We start from the raw sequence: 21,898 nt of genomic DNA on the forward strand, positions 1-21,898 counted from the left end.
GTGTGCCTGACTCCAAAGCCTGTGCTGTGAACCACTGAGCCACAGGGCCACCTGCTCTACCTCCCTTCAAGAGGTCCATGAATGACCGTATGAAGTCTCTAGCCCTGGGCCTGGCTGGCAGCAGCGCTTAGTGATGGGAGCCCTGTCCTTCTGCACGGAGATGCTTCTGACTCTTGCAAGGCTGCCTGCACCCTCCCAGCCCCATCACTCCTCCCAAGCTCCAACCAGTCCCTCCCTCCAGGCTGTTTGGTGCTCACCTTTATAGGCTTCTCACTCTGAAGTGCCAGAACATCAAGGTCTCCTCTCCATCCCCTGCCATCCCCCTTCTTCCCATCTCTGGACATTTTCCCACATGGTGACTCAGCTCAAATGCTCTCTCTGCATCTTCTGTCTAAGGTGGCTCAAGCCTGTAATCCCAGCACTTTGGGAGGCCGAGACGGGCGGATCACAAGGTCAGGAGATCGAGACCATCCTGGCTAACATGGTGAAACCCCGTCTCTACTAAAAAATACAAAAAACTAGCCGGGCGAGGTGGCGGGCGCCTGAAGTCCCAGCTACTCGGGAGGCTGAGGCAGGAGAATGGCATAAACCCGGGAGGCAGAGCTTGCAGTAAGCTGAGATCCGGCCACTGCACTCCAGCCTGGGTAACAGAGCCAGACTCCGTCTCAAAAAATAAAATAAATAAATAAATAAATAAATAAATAAATAAATGGCTCCCTTTTTTCAACACCTAATTCCACCTTCACCCCCCACCCACCCTAGAAGCTTCCTTTGGGAACTCCAGGCTACAGTCCAGATCACCAGGTCCCCAGACTCTGCTGAGAGGCTGAAACATAAATGGCAAATCTAAATCACCTCCTGCCTAAGTGTTTAGCAATTTCCTGGGTGAGCATCCTCCTCCCACGTTGCAGCCAGCTCTTCGGGAACCAGCACGTGCTTCCCTCCAGGGGCCACTGCGGTGCCTGGCCCAGCCTAGCCGCACAGCAAGCTCCATCAGTCTGTGCTCACCTGGGTCTGGGCGGAACCATGCCTACGTGGCAGGCTATGTCAGAAGCCAGGGCCAGGCCCTCGGCTCCCTTTCTGTGGCCTAGTGAGAGAACCATGCTCTTATCCTTGGATATGTGAAATAAAGATTTCATCATATTTTTTTTAAAAGATGTTATTTTTGATTTATAAATTTTTAAAAGATTTAAACAGATTTTATCTCCTTCTCATACTGCCATACCAAGCCATGTGCATCAGAAAAAAATTCTTTTTTTTTTTTTTTTTTTTTTGAGGCGGAGTCTCGCTCTGTCGCCCAGGCTGGAGTGCAGTGGCCGGATCTCAGCTCACTGCAAGCTCCGCCTCCTGGGTTTACGCCATTCTCCTGCCTCAGCCTCCCGAGTAGCTGGGACTACAGGCGTCCGCCACCTCGCCTGGCTAGTTTTTTGTATTTTTAGTAGAGACGGGGTTTCACCATGTTAGCCAGGATGGTCTCGATCTCCTGACCTTGTGATCCGCCCGTCTCGGCCTCCCAAAGTGCTGGGATTACAGGCTTGAGCCACTGCGCCCGGCCAAAAATTCTTTTTTGACCTCTAACTTAAACTCATTCAAGGAATCTCCAAGTATAGTAGCAAAACCAAAAACTACAGTTAAACAGAAGAAAAAATAATCTGTCTTCCTGCCACCCAGAAATAATTATAGTTAATACTTTGCTGAATTTTCCATATCTGTGCATGTGTGTTCATTAACACAGAGTTAATCTGTACAAACCGTTGTGTATCATGCTTTTATACTCAAATCTTTTCCATGATTTTTTACATTTTTTTCTTTAACTCTCTAGAGTGAATGAGCCATCATTTCTCTCAGCAGCTCCTGGCCATGGAATGCAGAGGTGGCTCCTGCCACGTCCTTGGTGTTCAGCCTGAGCCTGAGTGCTTTCTCCTTTGCGGGGTTCTGTTGAGGTTTGCTTGAGGCAGCCAAGTACAGTGGAGAGAAGGCAGACCTAGAGTTAGGATGTGGGGAGTCTGGAGGCTGGGGAGGGAGGAGAGTGGGCGGAGGAACCAGGGAAATCTGGTTTCTGAGGAAATGACTGTCAGTCGTCCTTTTTGCTCACTGGGTCTCACCTGTAAAGGAAGAGGAGTAGATTGAATTATCTCAAAAATTATCTCAAAAGGCATCCAGCTCCTCTCCTCTGTGGTTCTGGGAGCGCCGGGCATTTGCTGCCAGCGGGCTCTGCTGGAGACTCAGCCAGAGGAAGACTGGGATATTTATTTAAGGTTGCTTTCCTGGCTATTTCAAGAAACCTCAGACCCAGGAAAAGTTCCGGGAGTATGAACTGAAATCAGATTGAGGCCATTGGAGAGGGAAGAGTGGAAGTGTCTCTTCCACTGCCTGGGCCCACGAGGGGTCGTGTGGATTCTGCATCTCACAGCAGAAAACACACAGATGAGTCTGTGGATGCTTTTTTTTTTCTTTTTCTTTTTTTCTTTTTAAGCAAAATTAAGCAGGCAGTTATTTTAAGAGTTCTTGCCTATAGGCCTTATCTGGCATTATGACCAGTATCCTTAAGTGCAGGCTCAGAAAAGATCCTGAGCCTGGCGCACAGGTATCATGTGGACCCTTCCAAGGCTGTGGGCTCCCCTAAAGCAGCTCTCATTGCTTTGTATCCTGGCCTGGAGTCAGCACTCATTGTCCTGTAAGTGACAGAGAGCCTTTATTTAACTGTGGCTTTAAGTTATACCCGTAAAGCACAGAGTAGTGTGCTTGAGTGGAAAGCATTTCTGTGTGGGGAGGAGGTGATGGGACCCAGGCCTTCCCTTCCTCCTCATCTTCCTTCTTAATAGTAGCATCAGTAACAACAAACCCTCTCATTTGTACTACACGCCTCCATATACAAAGCCTTTCCCCCGTTATCCACTCTGTGGGGGACTGAGGATGTTCACGGTCCCAGAGCTCTCCTGTGCCTAAGTGGGGTGCTCAGGGTCCCTGGCTTTCTGTCCAGTGCTCTTGGCTTTGGGCTGGGCTGATGCTCACTGAGATGCAGGGAGAAAAACTGAAAAATGAAAAGGAAGTGTGGGGCAGGGGACCTGGAGCACGTGGCTAGCCCAGAGTGGATGCTGTGTCTGTCTGTCTGTCTGTCTGTCTATCAGAGGTGTCCCATGAAGGATGGTGCAGGGGAGAAGGCCTGCCAGGTCTAGCTTGAATCACTCTCATGTAATATGATAGATTTAGAGGAAGGGCCTGGACTCAGGGGTGAGGGTTCCTGCTCATTTCTCTATTTCCCTGATTTTAGCTTCAAAGCTTTTTTTTGAGGATCTGTTGATTGGGGGCAGGAATGGTTGCATCTGATGCCCCTCCCCTCCCCTACATTTTAAAAAAGCCAACTCGTACGTTTAAAAAAGTACATCCGTATATTTTATTTATTTATTTATTATTTTTGCGATGGAGTCTTGCTCTGTCACCCAGGCTGGAGTGCAGTGGCTCACTGAAACCTCTGCCTCCTGGGTTCAAGCGATTCTCCTGCTTCAGCCTCCCAAGTAGCTGGGATTACAGGCATGCATCACCACACCCAGCTAATTTTTGTATTTTTAGTAGAGATGAGGTTTCACCATGTTGGCCAGGCTGGTCTCGAACTCCTGACCTCAGGTGATTCGCCAGCCTCGGCTTCCCAAAGTGCTGGGATTACAGGCATGAGCCACTGCTCCCAGCCTACGTATGTATATTTTAAAAGATAAAAGTAGTTCCAAAGCATATAAAGTGAAAAGTGAAGTTTTCTCTCTTATGTCACCCTGTTCCCAGGGATCTTTCATTTTCCTCTACCCACTTCTGCCTTACCAACCTCTCTTAACAATTTGGTGAGTATCCTTTTAGAGCTTTTACTAAATGCGTGCAAACACAAACATATGTTGTTGAGGTTACTGTTTTGTTTTTCTTTTTCTTTTTTTTTTTGTTGGAGAAGGAGTCTCGCTCTGTTGCCCAGGCTGGAGTGCAGTGGTACAATCTCAGCTCACTGCAACCTCTGCCTCCCAGGTTCAAGTGATTCTCCTGCTTCAGCCTCCTGAGTAGCTGGGATTATAGACGTGCACCACCATACCAGGCTACTTTTTGCATTTTTAGTAGAGACGAGGTTTCACCATGTTGGCCAGGTTGTTTTGAACTGCTGACCTCAGGTGATCCACCCTCCCCGGCCTCCCAAAGTGCTGGGATTACAGACATGAGCCACTGCACCTGGCCTGTTTTGTTTTTCAAATATAAAAATGAGACCATGCCATTCTCTCTCTTTCTCTCTCTGTAACTTGCTTATTCCAGCAGAATAGCTGGGCAATGGGTCCTTAACTCTCTGAAATCTCCTCATTTACTGGTGAAAGGGGAAAATGACAAGAATCGTTCATCCCAGAGAGCATTTCTCTACGTTGCTCATGTTTTGGATGAGTCCCAGAGAGGTGAAGTGACTGCCACATTTGTGGCCGACTTGGGGACTGAGCCTATTCTTTTGACTTTTACATCGTCAAGGCTGCACGGTTTTTTTTTTTTTTTTTTCCCGTAAGTTTCTTCCTGTCATTCTCTTTTTGGATCTATTCTGTGAAGTTAGCAGGGCAGGAATTATTGAAGCTTGGGGCATGAAGAGGTGTGTCCAGCTTCAGCACTGGAAGTGTCTGGAACCCAGGGCTCTTTTGGTTAAATTCTGTGAATCCAGCTTTGCTGAGGGGCTACCAAGTGCCAGGTGAGGTGGCTGGAGAGACAGCCTAGTTTGGGCCCTGCCTAGAGGCAGTCACCAGCGGCCCCATGTGCTCCTGGCAGAGCGGGGCTCCCTGGAAGGACTCATCATCCCTACGAAAGGCCCAGAGATTAGAGTCCCTGAAGAGCTGCAGACACAGGGTGGGAGGGGTGCCTGTGACCTCGGCCACTAACCCCTCACCTCCCATGACCCTCCCTCCTCCCCACTTCCTCTGTCTCTCCCTCCCTCCTCCCTTTGCCCTGTGACTCTTTGTCCATTTGCCTCCATCTGTCTCTCTCCGCGTGTGGTTCCTGCCCCTCTCGCTGTCACACCATTGCTGTCCCTCCCTGTCACATGATCTCCTTCATGCCAATGCAGGCGTGCTGGTCACCATGACAACAGAGACAGGCCCCGACTCTGAGGTGAAGAAAGCTCAGGAGGAGGCCCCGCAGCAGCCCGAGGCCGCCGCCGCTGTGACCACTCCTGTGACCCCTGCAGGCCACGGCCACCCAGAGGCCAACTCCAATGAGAAGCATCCACCCCAGCAGGACACGCGGCCTGCTGAACAGGTGTGTGCATGAGAGCATGGGCGTCCCTTTCCTGCCCAGACCGTCCTCCAGGTCCAGTTCTTAGGGCCCCAGTATTTTTTCAGGAGGGAGGAAAGAAGGAAACTAAGATTTATTAGTGACCCGTTACATGCCAAGCACTGTGCTGGGAGCATTGTAGTTATTTTCTTTTCTTTTTGAGGCAGGTCTCACTCTGTTGCCTAGGCTGGAGTGCAGCCTCAATTTCCCGGGCTCAAGCAGTCCTCCCGCCTCAGCCTCCTGAGTAGCAGGGACAACAGGTGTGCACCACCACACCTAGCTAATTGTTTTCACTTTCTTTTTTTTTTTGAGTTGGAGTCTCGCCCTGTCACCCAGGCTGGAATGCAGTGGTGCCACTGTACTCTTGGTTCACTGCGACCTCTGCTGCCCAGGTTCAAGCAATTCTCCTGCCTCAGCCTCCTTAGTAACTGGGATTACAGACATGCACCACCATGCCTGGCTAATTTTTGTATTTTTAGTAGAGACAGGGTCTCACCATATTGGCCAGGCTGGTCTCAAACTCCTGAGCTCAGGTAATCCACCTGCCTCGGCCTCCCAAAGTGCTGGGATTACAGGTGTGATCCACTGTGCCTGGCCATATATTTTTTTTTTTTTTAACTTTCAGTAGAGATGAGGTCTTGCTATGCTGCCTAGGCTGGTCTCGAACTCCTGGGCTCAAGTGATCCTCCCACCTTGGCCTCCCAAAGTGCTGGGATTACAGGTGTGAGCCACCATGCTTGGCCCATTGTGGTCATTTTTAAATTTTATTCTCTCAAACTAAAGAGGGTAGATACTAACTCCCCCATTTTACACTTGGGGAAACTGAGCACCAGCAGGATAAAGTGAGTTATCCAAAGTCACACTGCCATAAAGTAACAGAGGTGAAGTCAAATCTAGATCTGATTTTGAAGCCTGAGTTCTTTCCATTTATTTTCCTACCCCTGAACCTGTCTGTTCTAGCTTGGCTAGCCCCATGTTCTAGCTTGGCTAGCCCCTAAAGCTACAACAGATTCACCTCATCATCTAATTAACACCTTCCTTAATTCACGACAGGCCTGGAGGTGGCAGGGACTTGGCCAAGATCACTGAGGGCATCAGCAGTGGAGTTAGGGCCTGGGGCAGGGGGCGGGGCGGGGGCGGGTCTCCAGCCTTTCTCCTCTCCTTTAACTCAGTCCACAGCTCCCAGACTCCTGCTAGATCCAGTGACAGACGAAAAGAAGGAGACCAGATGGATGCTATGCTGAGTCACGCGCTGCTCTAGGGAGACAGGGCAGCTCTGGCCACTGGCTTTGGTTTCATGGGATGCTCCTGCCTCAGAGGATGCCTATGGCAGCAGTAGCCTGCAGGGAAGATGGGGACCCCTCACACGAGGCCACCCATTGTGCATGGAAGCCCTGGCTCTCCTTCTGCACACACCAGCCGTAGACCCTAGTTGCCCTGTGAGTCTCAGACGGCAGCGACTCTCATTCAGGGGCTTGTCTTGGCCCCAGATGCCTCCATATTGCTTCTTCCTTATATGAAAGGCCATGGCTTAAAACTCACTGAGCAAACTGTTCCCTTGCTTGGTCTTGCAGAGCCTAGACATGGAGGAGAAGGACTACAGTGAGGCCGATGGCCTGTCAGAGAGGACCACGCCCAGCAAGGCCCAGAAATCACCCCAGAAGATTGCCAAGAAATACAAGAGTGCCATCTGCCGGGTCACTCTGCTTGATGCCTCGGAGTATGAGTGTGAGGTGGAGGTAGGGGAGCACTGCGTGCCATATGTCCCGTCCCCGGTTGGCCAGCCTCAGGTCCAGGGCAGGCTCCTGTGTGTACCCAGCCTGGGCCAAACCAGAGGAGTCCTGGACCGGCCACAGCATCCAGAGAGATGACCTGGCTCGGAGCTCCTTTGTACAGATGGTGGCACCAAAGCCTGGAGAGAGTGGTTATGGTTGCAAATAGAATTAGACGAGGTACAGGGCTGGCACCACGGGAAGATTTTACAGGGTGACTATACCTTGGCAAGGATGCCACCATGTAAGGGCTGATCTACAAACAGTAGACCTGGGAACTGGGCTCCCCTATTCACCCAGGAGAGACTGACATTTAAATTAAATCATTTTTATATACTGGGTGGAGAGAGGGCTCCTCCTTTCCTAGTGAATATCCCTGTCCAGGGTACCATCTCAAGTCTCCAGGACAAACTAGTCACCTGAGGGTTCTATAGCAAGCCCATCACCCCATCACAGGGAGGCGGCTCACTGGGAGGATGTCACCCAGGCCGTGTAGAAACCTTGCCCCATGGTGGTGACACAGCAGATGCCTCCTTCTGGGGTTGGCCCTCCTGGCCTCACATTTAGGTCTCCTTTTCCTGTATAGGTTCTGACTCTTGCCCTAATTCTGAGCTCTTGCTTGCCCCCTCTGTGAGCCCTTAGAGGTTCTACCCCTGCCTAGGCAGCATTCCTGGCCCTTCTCCGCATGTGTCAAAGAGCTCAGAGGGTGTCCTTGCTACTAAGATTTATAGGAGCTGCCCCCTTTTCTCCCCAATGCCCTGGTTTTAGGGATGTGACTTACTCCTGAGTCCTGGGAGGCTGAGTCCCTCTTCTCTACAGGGTTTTGTTTTGTTTTTATGTGTATGTATTTTTTCTTTTTTCTTTTTTTTTTTCTTTTTTTTCTTTTTTTGTTGAGACAGAGTCTTGCTCTGTTGCCCAGGCTGGAGTGCAGTGATGCAATCTCGGCTCACTGCGACCTCCACCTCCCAGATTCAAGCAGTTCTCCTGCTTCAGCCTCCTGAATAGCTGGGATTACAGGTGCCCACCACCACACCCAGCTAATTTTTGTATTTTTAATAGAGACAGGGTTTCACCATGTTGCCCAGGCTGGTCTCAAACTCCTGGCCTTAAGTGGTCTGCCTGCCTTGGCCTCCCAAAGTGCTGGGATTACAGGCATGAGCCACTGCACCTGACTGTGTATGTATTTTGTCTATAGAAAGATTTCACCTTCCCTGTTCCTGGGACAAAGGAAAGGGCTATCTTCTATGTCCTCTCTCCTACCGTGATGGTCCCCAAGATGCCATTTCTGCCTGTCCTAGAAGTGCATAAAGCGTTTGACTGAGGCCAGGTCCTCTCTCTCTGATGATCTCCAGATTCAGGAATTCTTCGTCAGGCTTGGTCCTGAGGGCCCAACCAGACCTTACAGGGGCCTCACTCCCTCTCTAGAGTCCCTGCTTCTTTGGGTGGTGACTGCCTCTGTTCCCCTGCCCTGTGATCCCCTTATTGGTGCTCATCTTTACCCCTGTGGGTTTGGAGTGCACCCAGTCAGGTTCTTGGCTTTGTCATTTTGAATGGTGTTTCAGAGAGGCCCAAGCCTAGCTCTACAGGAGCGGGAGGAACCTGTCCGGCCCTAACAATGGTTCTTCCAGCAGAAGCTGATGGAGGCCCCATGAGCCTCTGTGAAACCTCACTGGCTGTGGGGAAGGGAGTGGTGGGCTAGCCTGGGCTGCCCTGGATTTCACTCAGGGAAAGGAGGGTCACACTATGACCCTGAGTCCCAAGCCCTCCCCTTCTCCCCCTGCCCGCTTCTGTTATATTCCAGGGGCTTCTTCTCTTCCTGTCACACCTAAAGCTTAGGACTTGGTTTTCTGCTCCTTCAGTCTAAGTTAGCCTCCTTCTCTTAATCACTAAAAAGGAAGGAGAAAGCCGTCACTTCCTAAGCCTTCCACTTCAGCTTCTCCCCAAGCAAGCTGAAGGTCCAGAAACCCCCACCAGAACTTGGAAGAAGGCCATCAAGGAGCTGGCCATTGTTGTCACCCCCTTAGGACTCAGAGGGCAGAGCCAGGTGGGTGGCAGGAGTGCTGCATTCCTGTCCAGATGCCAAAAGGCCCTTGGGGTTTTTGAGTTGTCCTGGTGGAGCCTAGGGTATCTCCCAGCCTCGCCCCGGGGTATACTTCAGCCTCACAGCTACTCTGCTTCCCTCCTCAGAAACATGGCCGGGGTCAGGTGCTGTTTGACCTGGTCTGTGAACACCTCAACCTCCTAGAGAAGGACTACTTCGGCCTGACCTTCTGTGATGCCGACAGTCAGAAGGTACCTGGACTAGGGAGCAGGGTGGGACCTGCACTTCCGTTAGGCCCCTGTAATCCTGGCCACCCCCCATGGCTTCCATTAGTGCTCAGATCACTAAGCGTCTTCTGTTTGCATGTCCCCAAGGTTCAGCCAGCCCTATCTACCCGCAGTTCCCTGTCTCAGCCATTTCTTGGTGACATACAGGTCACCCCCAGGTGGGAATTTGAAGAGCCCTGGTCTGGCTGCTAGAGTTGCTGGGGGAGCTTAGGAGCTCCCTGCCAGAGCCTCTCCCCCATCCTTGGGAGACTCTGAATTTCCTCCTTCCTGCCAGTCCCATTGCAGCTGTATCACCTGCTCACTGGAACTGCCTCAGGGCAGTGGCAGCTCCGGGACACTGGGTCCAAGCCTGGTAGTGAATCCTGGCCCCATTCCCCTCACCCCTTAGACCCAGGAAAAAGGGACCAGGAGGCTTAGCCAAGGAAGGGCGTTGCCCACAAGGGGCTGCTGACCCGCCATTTCAAGATATTTCTCCCAGCCCAGTCAGGTTCTTTCTTGCATCTTCCCTCTGAAGATCTCTGTCTTTTCTTTCAGAACTGGCTGGACCCCTCCAAGGAGATCAAGAAGCAGATCCGGAGTGAGTGGCTTGCTGTGGTTGGGGAGGTGAATGGGTGAGGGGATTCCAGGCCATGAGAACCTCCCTTGTACTGCTCTCTCCTCCTTTGGAAAGTGCATTCAGGCTGGGCGCTGTGGTTCACGCCTGTAATCCCAGTGCTTTGGGAGGCTGAGGCGGGCAGATCACTTGAGGTGAGGAGTTTGAGACCATCCTGGCCAACATGGGAAAAGCCTGTCTCTACTAAAAAAAATACAAAAATTAGCTGGGCTTGGTGGCAAGTGCTTGTAATCCCAGCTACTTGGGAGGCTGAGGCACTGGGACTGCCTCAGGCGATTCTCTTGAACCCAGGAGGCAGAGGTTGCAGTGAGCTGAGATCACACCACTGCACTCCAGCCTGGGCAACAGAGCAAAACTTCATCTCAAAAAAAGAAAACAACAACAACAAAAAAAGAAAGTGCATTCAGATCCATGAGTCCATGTACTCCACATGGCAGATCTTGGGAGAAGCCAGAGCGGGAAGGACAAGTCTAAGGCCCAGAGAAGAGAAACGACTGTGCAGAGTCACACAGCAAGTTAGCAGAGGAATCATAAATACATTCAGGACGTCAGCTCTAGAAGGGACCTGCAGAGCCGTCTAGGACAAAGGACAAGCAGATGGGCTGGAAACAGCCACCCTTCTGTCCAGGAATGGTGCAGACTTCAGTAAGCAACGACCCTTTTCTCAGAGGCCCAGAGAGAGGCAGTTATTACCTAAGGTCACAGAGCCAAATGTTGGCTGAGCCAGGTCTTGAGTCCTGGTCTTCCAACACCGTCCTGTGCTATTTTCAAGGCCTGGGGTGAAGGCAGATGAGCAGGCCAACAACCTGTCCTTTCTGGTCTAGAGAAAGCATGTTGGGAGGGATGGGGCGGCTCCCAAATGGCAGAAGTGGGAGGTAGGGGGCCCCAGCAAGGCAGCCTGAGCAGTTGGAGACCTGGGGCCTCGAGGTGGAGATGCCTCCACCCAGGGCCCCTCCCCCTTGGCTGTGGTTGGTCTCTCCTGAACTCCCTGGTCCCCTGGCTGGAAAGCTGTAGCTGAGCCTGTTGCCATGACAGCGGGCAGCTGGGCCCTGGGATGCCAGCTGACTCTGCAGGAGGGGGCTCGAGGAATTCTTCCTGTAGGTTCTGTCAGTTGGAGACAAAGAGGCAGGCACACAGACAGAGCGCAGTCCTCGGGGGGCTGACAGATCCTCCGCCTGGGCTTCAGGCTGTCCCCCAGGAGCCCCAGCCTGGCTGGGAGGCCTATGTCTCATGACTAAAGAGATTGGAACAGATAGATACAGGCAGCCGAGTGTGTGGTGTTTGGTCAGGACCAGGAGCTTGGGAAAGACACGCGGCTGGACCAAATGGTCAGGTCTCAGCATCACTCCCAAAGGTGGCCTGCAGCCCCTGCCAGCACAGCCCAGGCCTGGTGGATGTCACTCCTTGTAGCCATCCCAAGTCATCGAGTAATAGTCTTGATCCCTAGTAAGCACCTTATCCAGGAGAGCCACAGTCTCTGCCTCTACCCCTGTAACTTCCAGCCATTCATCCTCATCCTACCTTCTGGTGCCCCAGTAGAGCAATTTTTTGCCCTCTGTGTCAGCACCTCAGCCTTCTGAAAGTGGCGCCATTGGTCCTTGTGGCCTGGGCTTCAGAGTTGGGTGTATCTCCTCCCAAACCTCAGTGCACCTGGGGCAAGGTAGGGCAAAGTAGGGCACCTGGGGCAAGCTCTCCACCTCTCTGGGTCCCTGCTTCTCCTTGGCCAGTGGATTAGTAGTTCCTGCCTCATGAAGTAGGGATGACAGTTCAATGACATATGTATGGACAGCACCAAGCACATAGTAGGTGCTCAGTAGCTGTTTTCTTCTTGCTTCCCTGAGGCAATCTGGTGTGATAGTTAAGCAGATAGACACTGAGGCCAGACTGCCTGGATTTGAATGTTAACTCCATCTGCTTCTGGTGTTGACTGTGCCTCGGTTTCCTCCTCTGTAAAGCAGGGTAATGCTAGTACTTATATTTACGTTGTGAGGATTAAATGAGTATTACATGTAGAATGGTGCCTGCACACAGTAGCACCCAGTATGCATTAGCTATTATTATTTATTATTATTATTGATTATTACCATTATTATTCCTGAGGTAGGAATTCCTGAGACTATTATTATTCCTTGAAGCTGATTTTTCCAAGGAGTCGGTGTGGTCAGGTGCCTGGGCTCTGGGGCCAGATGGCCAGAGTTAGGATCCCCATTTTCTACCACTGACTAGCTGAGTGACCCTGAGAGAGTGACTTAACCTCTCAGAATTCATCTATAAAAAAGAAAGTCAACTTCAGGATGATTATGAAGATCGAACCCCATACATGTGCATAAAGTTCTTAGCAAGCGCAGTGACTGGCATCTAGTAAAAGTTTGAGACGTGACATCTGTATGGTGCAGATAGTGGTTACCGCAGAGACAAGGATGGTAGTGGCGATGTGACCTCCAGCGGTCCATGACCACAGCCCTGCCCTGGATGGGCCTTACTTTCTCACTTTGTCAGGGGCCGTTTTGGGCCTGAAACCTGAAATTCCCAGGGGTGGTCTGACCATTGTTGTGGATATGTAGACTTTCGCTAATTTTGTCCAGTACCTCATACCTACCTGCCTTCATCCCCTCTCAAGTGGCTACCCCTTCTCTGGGCTTGCAGAGCTTGCTTCCAGCTATAACCTCAGACTTTATTCTCCTGTGTATCTTCTTAGATGTGTACCATTGGTTTTTCACATCTAAGTGTGGAGGTTAGCATTTATCCCCCTAAAATATCCCTTTGTTACATTTAGCTCATTATATTTGCCTTTTGGATCTTATTTATAATTCAATCCTGTCATCTGAGATGGAGTCAACATGATACAGGGCAGAGTTTTCCAATGTGTGTTCTGAGAAACATTAATCTTGCAGGATGCTCTGTAAAAAATGGATACAACAGATCAAACCATTTTTGGAAATTCTTGAATGCATGTTCCCTTCAGAGAGCTGCAATGCACAGTAGCAGGGTGAGGGCTCTGACAAGTCCAAATTTAAGAAACCTGTTTAATGTGGTATTATTTAGCCTTTTTTCTTATCATTGACATACGATGACCCAGACTAGGGTATAGACCAAGGAGCCAGATGGCCTGGGTTTGAACCCCAGCATTGCCGCTTCCAAGTAGGGTGACCTTGGGCTGACTGCTTTACTGCCTGGGCCTCAGTGTCTTCATCTATAAAATGGAGCTAATCATAGGACTTACTTATGGGGTTGTGGTGAGGTTTACTGAAGTAATGTTTGTAAAGTAATTAACAGTGTGTCTGGCATGCAGCGTCAGTTTTCTTTCTTTCTTTCTACCTTCCTTCCTACTGCTAGCTCACAAGTCTCTTAACCTGGGCCTCAGTTTGCTAATCTGTCAAATGGGAGTAATGTTCCAGCCTTCCTGATTGGATTGTCCTGAGATTACAGATAGGAGAAGACTTTGAAAAACTGCCCATAGGATGGTGCATCTGGACCACCCAATGGGGTGATAGGGCCTCGCTGATCTTTCTCCCATCTCCTCTCAGGTAGCCCCTGGAATTTTGCCTTCACAGTCAAGTTCTACCCACCTGATCCTGCCCAGCTGACAGAAGACATCACAAGGTGAGGGCTGTGGAGGGAGAGGCAGGTGTGCTGGCTGTGTGGGACTACGGATGAGGGCCTCTGGCCCTGGGGACACAGGCAGTGTATGATAGCAGCTGCAAATGCAGTCTCCTACCAAGGTCAGGCAGACAGCATCAACACAGGAAGCCGACTCATTGTAAGAAACACAGTGATGCAAGCACAGTGGTCAGTGGCAGCTGACCCTTGACGTCAGAGGAAGAGGTATCACAGGGAGCTGTGGGGCCCCTTGTAGAGAGGACAGAAGCCACCTAAAACAGTTGCTGTTCCCCTCCAGGCCATCACTGTCATGTAGGAATTGGGCCTGATTGTTGGAATGAACCTAGAGATTAAAGAATAAAAACCACAGTTCCTAAATGTTGGCAACAAATGCAAACTTTAAAACAACATAGCATGGGCCATCTATGCATGGGACATACCAAACCCATGTGAAGGCTGCTGTGCTGGGTGAGCTACCAGTTTGCAGCATTGGGAATACGGAGGGAGTAGAATAGGATGCCTTTGAACGTGGGACTTTGGTCTGCATGCCACTCTGTGCACACGTCAGGCACGTGGAAGTCAAGTGGGGCTTGGGACTCCCCACAGAGAAATGAGTGCAAAGCATCCTTCGGAATGGGAGCTTCCGTGGGGTTACCCATTTCTGGAAACCAGAACGGGGAAACCCTTCTCTTAAGCCCTTTCCAAAGAGGTAGTCTTACTTCATGATATCCTGGGGCTGTGTCATTCAGGTGATGGGCCTTTTACTCCCAACAGAAGATATGGGCTTGGAGTTCCCCTATAGCAGGGAAGGGGCTCCTAAGCCGGCCCCTCTCTCCCACTGGGTCCCTCCTTCACTTTCATGTCGATTGCCTGTTTGCCAGGCCATCGACCAAGGTCAAGATGCTGACTCTGGCCTTGGGAGATAAGACAGATGTTCCTGGAACAGATCAGGCCTGGGCTTTGGCGTCATTAGTCTTAGTTCTGAGCCCTGAGGTCAGGTGCGGGCTAATGTGGCAGCATCAAGATCTGAAACTCCATTCCCAAGTGGACTGTGTGGGTTAGGCCAGCACAGCTTCCATCCCCCTGGTCTTACCTACTGATACTTCTCCTGTTTGTGCCAGACCCTGGGCACTGTGCTTCCAGGGAAACCAGGAAGGAAGTTAGGCCTGCCTAGCACAGATGGCCCTAGGAGATGGGTGCTATAGCAGCTGATTTCGCCAAAAATAGTTAGGCCCGAAATAAACTGGTCAAAATGACAAATTGATTGAAATGAAAGATTGGTCAGAATATTTGGCAGTGATTTCTGAATTTTGAGACTTTTGAATAGAATGCCCATAAGCCTGTACTTGGTGCCAGTGATGTTTGAGCTGCTACTGATTCTGAGTCTATGCCTTGGCCCTGGGCGCACACTGAGGTTGCACATACTTTTTGCCAGGACTTCAGTTCTGACTGTGAAATAATGTCACAGAGTAGTAAGAATTATATTAAGTAAAAGGCACTTAAAAGAAAAAAGGCCAGATGTGGTGGCTCACACCTGTAATCCCAGCACTTTGGGAGACAATGGCAGGAAGATTCCTTGAGACCAGGAGTTTGAGACCAGTCTGGGCAACATGGCAAAACCCTGTCTCCACCAAAAATACAAAAATTAGCTGGGCGTGGGGCACGTGGCTGTAATCCCAGCTACTCAGGAGGCTGAGGCAGGAGAATCGCTTGAACCTGGGAGGCGGAGGTTGCAGTGAGCTGAGATCGCGGCACCGCACTCCAGCCTGGGTGACAGAGTGAGACTCCATCTCAAAAAAAAAAAAAGAAAAGAAAAAAGAAATAGCAATTGAAAAATAATGGTGAAACATAACAAAAATGGACAGGGAGGCATCACTGGCTAAAAATGAAACATTTTTTTTTAATACATAGTAACCAAAAAAGCAATAAAAATGGTTTTAAATGGTTCTAAAATTGTAAAATCGTCCAAGTATGCATAAAAGTTATAAAAAATCATGGCCTGGTAGTTGGAAATGTTCCTTTAAACCAATTTGTTTTCAGACAATTTACTTAGAGCTGGAAGCAAAATAAGAAAGTTTTGGGAAAGCATTGGCAAGCAAGTTCATCCAGGCAATGGAATACAGTGTGGAAGTTAAAATGAATGGGGCAGAGTCACATGTGCTGACATGGGAGGGCTCTAAGGCCTGGGTATGAAAAAGTGAGCTGTTAGAATCAGAGGCAGCATTTGATGCCATTTACAGGTAAGAAACACCCATAAATCAAAACCACATGCATTTCTGGTCATCAAGAGGAAATTTAGAGTCACCTCTAAAGTGTGCATTTTTTCCTCAATATGAATACAGTATATTACTTGTATAATTAAAACTACATGACATTTTGTAATGGCCAAACCAGCAAAGTAGTCCTATTTAGCTTGAAATTGAGTTAGAAATTGAAAATGCTCTCATAATAGAAAACAAATCCCTCAAATTTAGAAATGCACAAAAATGCTTAAAGTCATGTGAAATGTTGCAAAACCATCTCACGAGACATACCCAGATTGTCAACATATGAAGCGCCAGTGTCTACAAACATCCTTTTCTGCTGAGCTGTGTTCTGTTTGGCTCTGATGGACAGCTGTGTTTGGGGTATCTAGGGAGGAGTAGGGCCCTGTGCCCATGCTGGCTCTCCCCTATCTCCAGATACTACCTGTGCCTGCAGCTGCGGGCAGACATCATCACGGGCCGGCTGCCCTGCTCCTTTGTCACGCATGCCCTACTGGGCTCCTATGCCGTGCAAGCTGAGCTGGGCGACTATGATGCTGAGGAGCATGTGGGCAACTATGTCAGCGAGCTCCGCTTCGCCCCTAACCAGACCCGGGAGCTGGAGGAGAGGATCATGGAGCTGCATAAGACATACAGGTAAGAGGGTGCCAGCCAGGGCCTTCTGTGGCTCCTTGGCCAGTGGGAGCCTTCCTTGCAGGCCTGAATGTCCTAGGCCGCCGCATACTGTGCTGTTTGTACCCCACCTGGCTCTGCCCCTAACTTGAGGTATATCTGAGAGCAAATCATCTCTGTAAATAGGAATGGTAGTGACTGGCTGTGTGGCCTTGATGACCTTTTGGGACCCAAGTTTCTTAAACTCCTCTATAGGTATGATAGTTCCCTGTCCTTGGCCTCTGAAAATCAGTTTATCTGCCAGCTAGAGATAATAATCGCTACTGTGTCTCTAAGTAAGTGTCCTGGTGTCTAGATCTTGGTGTGGAGTTCAAAAGTTTGGACCCAAAAGCCAGCCTGCTAGGGTTCCTATACTGGCTCTGCCACTTTCTAACCAGGAGATCTCAGGAAGGTCATTTCACTTCCTATGCTTTGGTTTCCTCATCTGTTCAAGGTGGATGCTGTTAAACCCCACCTTGTAGGATTGTTGGGAAGCCTAAATAGCACATATTAAAGGCACACTGCATGTTGGCTGTTAGTGTTGCTGTCTGTGGATCAAGGAGTTGAATAGTTGATCATGCAGGGGAAAGTACCTTGTTCCAGCAGTTGGATGATAATTAACTAGTGTGACTATAGGCTGGTTATTTAACCTCTCTAAGCCCAATTTTTCACCTGCATATGCACGAAGTTAGATTATCAGTGTCTCTCAACTATTGGCATTTGGGGCAGGAGAATTCATTGTGCAGAATGTTCAGCATCCCTGGGACCCAGTAAATGCCCATAACACCTTCTCAGTCATTGTAACAACCCAGATACTCCACTTCGCCATTGCTTCTGTACAGGTTCCCCTAGAGAGGAACCCTCAGAACGAAATGATTTGTAGGGTCCTTTTAAGCTGGAACTATTCAGGACTGTAAGTCCAGGATTGTTATGGGGACTCAGTATAATTAATAATGTGAAGGTGCATTATAAACTTTAAAGTGCTGCACCCAGCAAAAGGAGTATGGTGATATTGTCTCATTACTATTGAGGATGGAGGGAATTAGGAGGCTCTTGTTCTGTGGGCTTCATCTGGAGAGGAGGGCCAGGGCCAGATGTGGAGTGATCGTGTACGTGGGGAAGAGCCTGCTGGGATGTGATGAATGCTAGGTCAAGGGTGGCAAATGCTGTCTCTGAGAATCGCACATTAACTCTGCTTGGTTAATAGTGACTGCTGTGATGTTGTGTTGAGTAGGATACTGATTCCTTACAATGCCCAGGTAAGCAGTGTCCACCTGGGCATAGGAACAGGGAGTAGTGGGCTGCCTGCCATCTATTTGTCATCCCTGTCCTAGATAGTAAGACATCTTAGGATTTGCAAGAGTCATAATAATACAGAGAACGATGTTCAGATCAATGTGGGCTGGAGAAATACTAACGGCTGTGCCTACAGCTCTTTGGACCTAAAGCACACTGACATCTCATGTCCAGGTATCCCACACAGCAGCCCAGAAGTAGACAGGTCACAGGAAACTGAGGCCTGGAGGATATACAAGCCCTGTAATGAAGTGATTAGGAGCATAAACTCTGAAGTCACACAAATCCTGACTCTTCTCCTTCATAGCAGTGTGGCCTTGGACAAGTTACTTAACGTCTCTGTGCCGGTTTTCTCATCTGTAAAATGAGAAGAAGAATAATACCTATCTTACAGAGTTGTTATGAGGATTCAGTGAGTTAATACGTGTAAAGTACTTAGAACAGTAACCAGCACATAGTACTCAATAAATGTTTGCTCTGACTAAGTATAAAATGTAGTCCAAGTTTCCTGGCAGCAAAAGCAAAGAAGGAACTTGATTAATTACATAACTCTTCTTTTTGGAAAGGAGAATGTGCACCTGTTCCTTAGGAGAGATTAAGTGGCTTCTGATACTGAATTCTGCAAGAAATATCCCATGTGGGTAATAATTTAGGAGCCCCTGGGTGGTTATAATGAACAGTGTCCTTAACAATGGTTTTACGGTCATGGAAAAGTAGAATTTATAGCTCACAGTCAATTCAGTGGCAGAATGAGGCAAAAATCCTGACTCCCAGCTCAGCCCTTGTGTGCTCCCTGGACTAACAAGACTGGACTTGAGCTTTGGCAGAAGATGGGGGTTGGGTGGGCTGAAGTGGGAGTTGGGGTATACCCTCCTGCTCTGAGGACAGAGGGAAAGGATTAGGGTGAGGCTCAGCATATTTGACTTCATAGAATCATGGGTTCTGATGGTGGCCACCTTTGGCCAGCAGGACTCAAGCCTGGGCCTTTCCCTTGGTCACCTGTGATCACTTTCTTTCCCTAAGGGGGATGACCCCAGGAGAAGCAGAAATCCACTTCTTAGAGAACGCCAAGAAGCTTTCCATGTATGGAGTAGACCTGCACCATGCCAAGGTACCACCAGCTTCCTGGGTTCCCCTAGTGTCTGGGTGGTGCCCCCAAAGAACTATCAGGCTTTTCCCTAGGGCTTGGTGTGCCAGACACTGTGTTACCTCCAACTTGAAACCTTTTCTGTTCTCATTCTCATTCCTCGAAGTTCCATAACCTTTTATTTTCTCATGATCTGTATCCTTTTCTCCATGTATTTTATTTATGAACCTGTTTGAGCCCCCGCTAGACTGGGAGCATTGTGAGGGAAAGATGTAGGCCTTAGTTTATTTCTGTATTCCTAGCACCTGGCACATAGCCTGGCACCAAGTGTGTGCCACTAAAATTTGCTGGGTGAATGTATGATTGAGTGATTGACAGAGCAAATGATCAGACAAGTGAGTGGGTGAATAAATACCTAAATGGAAGAGTGAATGACTGAATGACAATGGGAGGGATTGGTCAGTGGGACTCCAGCGTGGAGGCTCTAACCCTGCTCCTGAGAGCTCATTACAAGCAGCGCACAGGGCGGTGTGTTCGGGGTGGGTGGCAGGCTGTCCCCAGGCATGGACCCCGGGCCTTCCATTCCATGGTCTCTTCTCATGCAGGACTCTGAGGGCATCGACATTATGTTAGGTGTCTGTGCCAATGGCCTGCTTATCTACCGGGACCGGCTGAGAATCAACCGTTTTGCCTGGCCCAAGATCCTCAAGATCTCCTACAAAAGGAGTAACTTCTATATCAAGATCCGGCCTGGGGAGGTGAGCCTGCCTTGGGAAACCCTCCTCCTCACCAGAATCAACTAGAAAGGAGTGAACCCCGGCAGCCGAGCCTGGGCTGCCAACACACACACACACACACACACACACACACACACACACGGAGAGAGAGAGAGAGTGAGAGAGAGAGAAGAGCCTAAATAAAATTATAACTGGCCGGGCGTGGTGGCTCACGCCTGTAATCCCAACACTTTGGGAGGCCGAGATGGGTGGATCACAAGGTCAGGAGATCAAGACCACCCTGGTTAACACGGTGAAACCCCATCTCTACTAAAAAATAAAAAAAAAATTAGCTGGGCATGCTGGCGGGTGCCTGTAGTCCCAGCTACTTGGGAGGCTGAGGCAGGAGAATGGCGTGAACCCGGGAGGCAGAGCTTGCAGTGGGCTGAAATCGCACCACTGCACTCCAGCCTGGGTGACAGAGTGAGACTCTGTCTCAAAAAATAAATAAATAAATAAAAATAAAAAATAAAAGTATCACCACATACGGCCAGGTGCGGTGGCTCACGCCTGTAATCCCAGCACTTTAGAAGGTCGAGGTGGGTGGATCACATGCGGTCAGAAGTTCGAGACCAGCCTGGCCAACATGGTGAAACCCCATCTGTACTAAAAATACAAAATTAGCTGGCACGGTACTCCAGCCTGGGCGAGCAAGACTCTGTCTCAAAAAAAAGGGAGGGAAAAATAAAAACAGAAGAAGAAGTATAACCACATACATTCAGGTCACACAGATAAATGAATACATGTCTGTGTAAAGTTCATGTATTTACTTACATGTTGTAAGTATGGAAGTTTATACACATTCTAAGATACACAGACTGGACTATACACACAACACACACAAATGCAAACATGTATATGTCTGCAACTCTTTTCCTTCAATTCCCCACATCTCACCCATCAAAAAGCCCATTTGGTCGTAACATCTGCTTCTCTTCCTCTCTGTCACACCTGCCTCCAGCAGCCCCCATCTTTCGCCTATGCCTATGAGGGCCTTCTCACTGCCCTCTGCCCTCCCTCGCCTCTGGTGCTCATCAGGCCATTTTCCTCATAACTGCCAGAGAGATCCTAAAAAGTCCCTTAAATCAGATCATGGCAAGCCCACTCTCCCTTCCCACCCACACCCTTGCTTACACCTTTCAGGAACTCTCTTTAACTCTTGAGCTCAACTCCAAACTCCTTCCATGGCCACCTATCTCTCCCACTTATCCCTTGCCACACTGCCCCACGCCCAAGGTGCTTTAGCCTCTTTGGCCTTGAGATCTTTGAATAAGTCAAGCTCTTTCCTGACTGGGTGCTTCGCATTTGATGTTTCCTCTACCTGAAAGTGTCTCCCCGTCTCGCCTCTCATATAGCTGGTTCCTTCCCATTCTTCAAATGTCAGCTCAAGATCACCTAAATCTAGGTCTAGAGGGGATCCCCTGCTCTTCCTTAGATGGCAGGAGCCCCCATGCCTTCCCAGTTCTGCCATACCACATACCTCCCTTCATTCCCCTTGTAGCCCTGATCAGTGTCTGCAATTATCTTGTTTGCTTATTTATTATTAGAGGCCCCCCTACCCCCACTAGAATCTTCTGCCTTGATCTCCATGTATCTCTAGTGTTTAGCACTGGACCCATCACAGAGTGAGGGCTCTGTCATCCTTATTGATTCAGTGAATGAACAGGCCAAAGTCGCAGATGCCTGAGAAGAGTTCAGAAAGGATGACTCACATCTATAATCCCAGCATTTTGGGAGGCTGAGGTGGGAGGATTGCTTGAGCCCGGGAGTTGGAGACCAGCCTAGGCAACATAGTGAGACCCATTCTCTACAAAAAATTAGCCGGTGTGGTGGTGTCTGACTGTAGTCCCAGCTACTTGGGAGGCTGAGCAGGAGGATCTCTTGAGTTCAAGGTTACAGTGAGCTATGATTGCGCCATTGCACTCCACCCTGGGCAAATGATCGAGACCCCGTGTCTCAAGAAAACATTAAACAGATAAAATAAAAAACACAAAGAATGGTCTAGTTGCAAGAGTGAGCTCAGGCCCTGCCTCTAACCTGCCCTTCTTGGTTTTCAGTATGAGCAATTTGAGAGCACAATTGGCTTTAAACTCCCAAACCACCGGTCAGCCAAGAGACTATGGAAGGTCTGCATCGAGCATCACACATTCTTCCGGTGAGCCTGACCTTGGATGGGGTAATGGGGATGGGGCAGAGACCATGTGTATGGAGGGGAGCAGGGAAGGAGT

At 49.4% G+C, this 21,898-nt stretch overlaps 1 protein-coding gene across 50 annotated transcripts in view; it reads left to right on the top strand.

Moving 5' to 3' along the window:
• EPB41L1 (erythrocyte membrane protein band 4.1 like 1) overlaps positions 1-21,898 on the top strand; it is a 140,160-nt gene that overhangs the window by 75,954 nt on the left and 42,308 nt on the right. For all 50 annotated transcript variants that reach the window (XM_077951651.1, XM_077951654.1, XM_077951682.1 and 47 more), the window contains 9 exons: positions 5,078-5,268; positions 6,858-7,022; positions 9,243-9,347; positions 9,918-9,960; positions 13,524-13,599; positions 16,278-16,496; positions 18,831-18,918; positions 19,500-19,652; positions 21,728-21,825. In XM_077951651.1, the coding sequence (XP_077807777.1) occupies positions 5,092-5,268; positions 6,858-7,022; positions 9,243-9,347; positions 9,918-9,960; positions 13,524-13,599; positions 16,278-16,496; positions 18,831-18,918; positions 19,500-19,652; positions 21,728-21,825 (1,124 nt within the window). In that variant the 5' untranslated portion in view covers positions 5,078-5,091. The remainder of the gene's footprint in view (positions 1-5,077; positions 5,269-6,857; positions 7,023-9,242; positions 9,348-9,917; positions 9,961-13,523; positions 13,600-16,277; positions 16,497-18,830; positions 18,919-19,499; positions 19,653-21,727; positions 21,826-21,898) is intronic.

The sequence above is a fragment of the Macaca mulatta genome, chromosome 10, assembly GCF_049350105.2.
Source record: "Macaca mulatta isolate MMU2019108-1 chromosome 10, T2T-MMU8v2.0, whole genome shotgun sequence".
In the NCBI taxonomy this organism is placed as follows: domain Eukaryota; kingdom Metazoa; phylum Chordata; class Mammalia; order Primates; family Cercopithecidae; genus Macaca; species Macaca mulatta.